The 7,189-nt window shown below is 38.1% G+C and overlaps 1 protein-coding gene and 2 non-coding genes across 6 annotated transcripts; 1 reads left to right on the top strand and 2 right to left on the bottom strand.

Moving 5' to 3' along the window:
• Positions 1-103: 103 nt before the first annotated feature.
• LOC137949138 (U5 spliceosomal RNA) lies at positions 104-220 on the bottom strand. The gene has a single exon (XR_011111710.1). It is a non-coding gene; the product is annotated as a U5 spliceosomal RNA (small nuclear RNA).
• A 660-nt stretch (positions 221-880) lies between these two features.
• Positions 881-1,020, top strand: LOC137949128 (small nucleolar RNA snoR77). Its single transcript, XR_011111700.1, has one exon. It is a non-coding gene; the product is annotated as a small nucleolar RNA snoR77 (small nucleolar RNA).
• Positions 1,021-1,425: 405 nt separating this feature from the next.
• On the bottom strand, positions 1,426-7,189 carry LOC137948279 (probable helicase CHR10). 4 transcript variants are annotated; one of them, XM_068794308.1, is made up of 17 exons: positions 6,868-7,189; positions 6,768-6,775; positions 6,617-6,695; positions 6,361-6,521; positions 5,966-6,100; positions 5,613-5,793; positions 5,315-5,450; positions 5,083-5,200; positions 4,811-4,900; positions 4,598-4,696; positions 4,090-4,293; positions 3,834-3,959; positions 3,074-3,729; positions 2,796-2,941; positions 2,402-2,566; positions 2,116-2,230; positions 1,426-1,727 (listed from the first exon to the last, which is right to left on the bottom strand). In XM_068794308.1, the coding sequence occupies exons 1-17, from the start codon at positions 7,100-7,102 to the stop codon at positions 1,703-1,705; spliced, it is 2,679 nt and encodes an 892-aa protein (XP_068650409.1). In that variant the 5' UTR covers positions 7,103-7,189; the 3' UTR covers positions 1,426-1,702. The 4 variants fall into 4 exon arrangements, with proteins under 4 accessions (XP_068650409.1, XP_068650407.1, XP_068650406.1 ...); XM_068794306.1 differs by lacking the exon at positions 6,868-7,189 and having other exon boundaries at positions 5,628-5,808; positions 6,617-6,797; XM_068794305.1 differs by lacking the exon at positions 6,868-7,189 and having other exon boundaries at positions 5,613-5,808; positions 6,617-6,797.

Consider the following 7,189-nt stretch of genomic DNA (forward strand, 5'->3'; position numbering starts at 1 on the left):
GCTGCTTTAAGCCAATGGAAGTGAGCATTGATCTGTGTTGACGTTCTATGTAACTTAGGACAGATTGAGGCCAGAAACCCTCTTTGTTTTTATCATTTGTAAGAGCCTTTCGTATGAAAAGGCCCTCCAAAAATAAGCGTATGCTGCTAAGTGTGGCTAGCACACGGTATTCTTTAGTAAAAGGCGAAAGAATAGTTCGCGCTGTGCTCACCACGCAGCTCCGTGGTAATATTAGACGCCTTGCCAGGTTTATCTACACAACGGAAGCCAGAGCACAATATAGTCCCGATCTATGTGGGATCAAGTGTCCCTACCCTTCAATTTCTTTTACTCGAAATCGCATGTGTTCGTCACATGGAAGAGCAAATAGATAAGCGATATGTCGTGGGACATTATTTAACTTCTGTTTCTTATTATTTTAATATTTTAATTATTTTATTATTTTGGTAATGGATGATATCTTTCAAAATATTCCCAAATCCCATTGAGTTAATGGAAAAAAATAACAATTTAATTATTATTATTTTAAAAATATTTAATAAAAATAAATAATGATTATTTATTTTTAGGGTTCCAAAAAGACCTAAAGTTCCCCTCCGCGCACGTGACTCCACGTGAGTTATAAAGATGCTCATGGCTTTGACGAGAAACCCTAGATGGGGATCCTTTCCTCCCCAAATCCTATAAATAACCGATAAAAGCTTCATTCTTTAAAGATCAGGCGCTTCTTCTGTTCTCTCTTGTGCCTCCACAGGTCTCACAGGTCCTGATTCCGCCTTTCATGTTTCTCGTTTATACTTTTCATCGATTCTCTTTGTTTTTCTTATTTCCCCCTGGTTTGGATCGTGATGGTTAATCGTTAAAAAACGAGCAAAAATTCAGGCAGCCCCTTTGCTGAAGAAAGACATGGCGGAGGAGGTGTTGATTTGCTCGGATATAAATTCGTCTTCTGCTCTTCAGATCTGCTGAGAAGGACTTTGTCCCTTCACTGAAGCGGGTCTAGTAACGCTAAAGCACATTTTATTTTCCGAATGCTTCGTGTTTTATTCCATTCTGATCGTTATGCCTTGCTCTTTTCTCTCTTTTCCCCGATTTTGTACCGCAGACTTTGCAAGTTTTAGTCATCCTTTTTGTTTGGCGTTTATAGCTTGTATTTATAATCCACTGATTAACATTACGGATTTTTGGGAAAATACCCATTTTAAATAAATTAATTAGGCCTTGTTATTCGTCCCAACCTCACCAGCACACTTTTTGAGATTACAGTCTGGAATGGAAATGTTTGCTGGCAATGGAAGATAAACCTTGAGTTTTACCAGAGGTAGAAGGTTGGATTATCAAGTCACAATGCAGTGCTTCCTTTGTTGAGCGAGGTTGATACCTGTAGATTACTGTGCATATAACCCAGAGCCAGTGGACTAAACGAAGCATAAAGCCTTCTCCAACTAAATGTGCCAACCAGAGTTGGATTCATCAAACAGGCTAAAGATTTGTCAAGCTGAACCAAAGACTCACCACACCATTAAAGAATTGCTACCCATATGCTAATGCCACAAAACTGAAAATCCACAGGCCATTAACGGCCAAGACATCCTCAACTGTTATGGATTGACTGACATAAAACTCAATAAACAAGTATGTGCATTTTTCTTAACCAAGAAGAAATTCTTGTGCGTCTTTTATACAGGATATTTGACAGATTCTATGAAGGCCGCCGATAGTAGTATCTGTGAATGAGAGAAAGGGATGGATTAGTCAAAAAGTTTTAGCAAGCACACATGCCAACACAACATAAGCAACCAATATTAGCATCCTTATTTTTGTCTCGTCCGACCAGGTAGACAATAGTTGAGGTAATTGACTGAACTTTTTCAAGTACTATGAACTGGTTTGCATGAAGTAGCAGATGCTGAGCTCCACAAATTAACTGACATATAAAACTCCTAAAATTATACAAAGAAGAAACTCTTGTGCATCTTTTATATAGGATATTTGACAGGTTCTATAATGGACGCTGAATGAGCAGAAAGGGATAGATTAGTCAGTGAAGTTTAGGTTCAAGGGTAGCAGGGAGTCTGGAAGAAGGAAAAGCACAGACAAGAAAAGAATACTTACACAAATATCTTTATGCTGTAGATGGATGCATATTTTCGAAGAAGTCGTTCCACTCTGTACCACTCTGACCGGTCTGTTCCATCTTGATAGCCTATACGTGGCATGTGAATTGAAGCTTGGAGAAAAAATTACATTAGGAAATGTTATCTCAGCAAATCATTTAACAGGTAAAATAGAGAATTAGTAAGGAAATCCATGCTAAATCCCCTCGTTTTAGAGGAAACAATTGCTATCTGTTAGGATTGGAAAGAAGGTCCTGGAATGCAGTAACAAATGAAACAAGTACCAGAATTTTGAGAAGCAACATAGGAAGCCTTCAGTATACACTGTTCTATGTCAGGTACAGAGATACTACTGCGTGGAACTTTGCGCCGAGGGTTATATGATTGTACAATGGCTAAAGCTACCCACTGAGGGCCATTTCCAGCTTTATTCTCCTTATCATCAGCCTCTGGAACACCAATAACCATAAAATATTCAGACCAATAAATAGGGTAACACAAGTAAAGGATTTCATAATCCTGGTTACACTGAGGTGCAGAGGAATCAAAATCAACAATTAGAAAAAATTTGAAAACAAATAACCAAAACAGTAAGTAGAAAGATTAAAAGAGAAACAATAAGAAAAGAAAAAAATTATAAAGCAAACTTCCACAGCACAACCTAAAATTTCAACCAACCATTAATTTTTATTAGGTGTAGATCCCCCAAATGAAGATCCCCACATTCAAAAGCTCGTTGGTATGCTGCTGGTATAGTCCCAGAAAGATTTTTAAGTGCATCAAACATACCACCATGCCCCCATTTTCCGGAGTTATCAATGCAGCTGCAATAAGAAAGCCAAAATTTTACCATCAGACGAAAATTTAACAGCTTAGACCTTCATACATTGTCTGGAATAACAGAGGCAGATGAAACAACAGAATCGTGTAGAAGCAATCCCATAAAAGAGGATTACCTGAAAATTATACTTGGCTCAGATGGGCTAGTATTTAATGGCTTCGTACAATCCCCATAGACAAATTGGACAGAACCTGAGTTAGACAGAATGTCATCACCCATAACAGGAATAGGATCTTTGATGGCTAATGACTGATATCCAAGGGCTTCCCACTTAGCCAGCTTTTTCTCCTCTGTTTTACTACGGTCAACTTCACGTCTTGGTGGCTTCGATTCAGCAAGGTCCCTCTTCCTTCCAAATTCAACATTGGAAAAATCCATTGATTTTGATGCTTCTTTGAATTTGTTGATCCATGATTGATACGATAACTCATCAAGTCCAGGATCAGCCGTAGTAAAATCAGAAGTCTTTTTCACAGAAAAATCAGTTCCATGCAATGAATCCATTTCATTTATCTCAAATTTACGGTCATCCTTTACTGAAGGATCATGGTCTCGCATTTGAATTACCTTCTCAGACAAAGACTCCACTTCCATAATATTAGCAACACTTGAATCTTTGTCATTAATATCACTAGGGTCAAATAAGTGGAGTCCAAGTATAAGAGATCGCAAGTCACCAGCATCAGCTCCCATTTCTTTTCCCTTGTGATAATCTTCTCCAATTACACAATGACTAAGCTGCAATTTTCTCTCTGCTCTTCGCATGATTACCTGAACATAAATGTCATCTAACTCTAAAATATTTAAGAAACAGTAGAAGTAGATACAATTCGATGTTATTCTGCCATGAAACAGAGAAAAGTTTTCAGTTACACCTCCTCCACAGTGTGTGCCGACACTAGGTTTATACACAAAACATGGTTTATTTGGCCAATTCGGTGAGTCCGCTGGAGTGCCTGCTTGTCCACTTGAGGATTCCAATCTTGCTCATAAAATATAACCTGGCTTCATTTCAACATTCAAATTAGATGACAAGATCAAATTTTATGCATGTGTTATGTAAAAGTGCCAATAACTAATATGATAAAATCTAATGAAACAAAAAGCCCTTCTCTTCACAACATAACTCACAGTATCTGCAGCGACAAGATTTAAACCAACTCCCCCTGCTCTAGTTGAAATCATGAATACAAATGCAGCCTCTTGATTAGCTCCAGTTCCTAAAATATCTTTAGCTGGTTTTTGACTGAAACTTCTTATTGCAGCAAAACGCTCTTCTGCACGAATAGACCCATCAAGCCGTTCGTACGTATGTCCCCTCAATTCAAGAAAATCCTATGTGATAAATTAATATTTATTAGAAGGAACAGATAAAAGAGCGGACTTCTTAATATAGTCAACCAAGTATTTGCTTAGGTAGGGCTGTCAAGGCCGATGATGTAGTTGTAAGTAACATAAATTCAGACAAAATAGCTTGATCTGTAGTATACAAGTGGTAAGAGATATATGATAGAATATCTACTTTACAAGTTAGGCAGCTACAAGGCCCAATAACCTCTTTACATACCCATTAACAGCTTTAGTTTTGAGCAAGTTTTTTATCCAGGTATAAGATTTATTCAGAGCATTGAGAAAGAACCTGAAGAATATGAGTCATCTGTGCAAATAAAAGAACACGGTGTCCAGCAGCATGGAGCTTTTTCAGTAGCTGATCCAAAACAACAAGTTTACCACTTGCCTGACAAGTAGACAATGTGAACACATCAAGAGTTACAAAATATGAAAAGTTATACCGTGTGAGCTGTGAACTTTATTGAAACAACACTTAAGTCCATTTAATTTCCCAAACTACCTCAACTATGTGTTCGCCCTCTTTGTATGGCTCAGGCTCGATACCATTGAAAATGTAAGGATGACTGCATGCTTTCCTGAGCTGAATTACCTGAAAAGTAATTTACAGATTTATAAATCTTCCCCACCAAACACATGTACTATCTTGCAGTAGTAATCCAGGCATTAACTTGGTAGCACTACCACAGCGAATGCAAAGCACTTGTGACAAAATGCCAGACCAAAGACGATAAAAATAATGAAATATATAATGGGTAAGAAGTTAGGAATTACAATATTTTGTAAGGATTGATGACTTGAAGCACCAGAAGATATTGCCAGAAGTTCAGGAAGCTCCCTCCTCAAAATTGATACATAGACCTTCTTTTGCAGTGGAACAAGTGGGACCATCCTATTGACAAAAGGTAAAAAGAACAAATTGTAAGTGGCAAAGACAGCATGCACCAGTTAAGGACAACATCTTAAAGATGATTGCTCCAAAGTGATCTGTAAGAGGAGATCTAACACAGTAATCTCAGTAAGAGGCGGCAGCATGAGAGTTCCACTCTCAACAAGCATTGATTTTGTTCTTCGAAGCATAAATGCTCTCAATATGTATTTTAAAGTTTTGAAACGTTCCTTCACTTTGGCATCATCATCATCTGTGAAGAATGAAGACAATATATTTCAGGAGGATATTCTATGATCAAAATTTTGTCAATCATGTAAATTTTTTTCGCATAAAATCTACGTAGATAAAGAGACTGTTTTATCAGCTCAAAATTGGAGAAAAGTTGGTAGCACAAAAAAAGAAAGTTAGACACCCAAGCAGGAATAACCATCTTCCTTAAATGCAGAGACAAACAGTTCCAATGTCCCAAAGATTGATGGCAAGCAAAAGTGCATCAAAGCCCAAAGTTCAGAAAGGTTATTTTGGATGGGGGTGCCTGTCATCAGCAATCGTCTTGGCATCACAAAACGTTCCTCAAGCACATTGTACAAAACCTGCAAGCAGAATAACTGTAACAAACAAAGCTTAAAAATAATGTAATGCAAATGCACTGCAAGATTAACATTTTGACCTAGAAATGGTTAAACATACTAATTGAAAATGAATTTTACTCAAAAATGATTTCTATACGCAACAATGCATAATTAATGAAAGTAAATCGTGTACACTGGAAGGGTTCTTAAGACGTTGGGCTTCATCAAGTACTGCATAATGCCATGGAATTTGAGACAGGAAATCTTGATCCAACAATACGATGTCATAAGTTGTCAGTAAGACATCAAAAGGTAAATTACGATGTACCTGTAAAGGCAGCAAACCAGAGAATGACTATTAGTTTTAACCACTTGTCAGTCATACCGCAAGTGCCCCTTCTGAGGATATTGACTACCTTCAGAAGTGATTAAGTTGGCAAATTGAGAATTTTAAAATTGGTGAACTTCTAAGCGTTCACACATCATTGAACAAAATCAACATTTCAGACACAGGGTCTATTCCCAGACACGCCATATTTACGTGAAGCATCAACATCGAGAAGGCAAACAGCAAAGATGAGAACATACACAGGAAGGCGACTCCTGATGCTTGACATGCTCATATATAGTTCTTCGTGGAGCAAGACGGACTCCTTTGTCACCTACGTACCTAAGAACTCTTAAAGCAGGAACAAATTTCGTGAATTCTGACATCCAGCCATCAGTCACACTGAGAGGGCACAATACCACTGCAGAAAATTAGGTAAATTAAGACAATAACAAATATCTGAAACAACAGGGTAAGAAGTTTTCAAACATAAGAATATGAAAGGACTCAACTCACAGAATGGCCCGGGAGAAATCTTGTGAACCTTCAAGTAAGTCAAAAGCGTAATAGCTTGCAGAGTTTTGCCGAGGCCCATCTGACAAAAAAATCTCCTTAACATAAAAGCTTTTCCAAGTGAACAAACTCAAATTATGGAGGGAAAACCAACCTCATCTCCTACAAAAACACACAAACATCGTAAGTTTCTATTATTTCCTAAATAAGACTACACATTTAGGAGTATTCAGAGTGGATTTCGAAGACTTCACCGAGAATGACATTGACTCCGAGAAGGTATCTGTGTATTAGCCAAGAAACTCCCTCGATTTGGTGAGGTTTCAGGGCCGCCAAAACCCCTATTTCGGCACAATTTAACGGCGGGTATTTTGCATCGACACCGTCGTTGGATAGAACGAACTGGGCGGCGGTTCTAAGCCTCTGTTCGTAGTTCATCTTGCAAAAGGATATGATAAAAACACTTTGCTGGGAGAGTAGCTTAAGCATTCAGCATTTCACAACATCTGCACATAATAATTATCTCTACGGTTTCGGATTATAGGAGACAAAGGCGGGACTACACCGGCTGGCGAG

The sequence above is a fragment of the Aristolochia californica genome, unplaced genomic scaffold (assembly GCF_029961685.1).
Source record: "Aristolochia californica isolate CCGP_79_NKW_82.1479 unplaced genomic scaffold, dmAriCali1.0.hap1 SCAF_13, whole genome shotgun sequence".
NCBI lineage: Eukaryota > Viridiplantae > Streptophyta > Magnoliopsida > Piperales > Aristolochiaceae > Aristolochia > Aristolochia californica.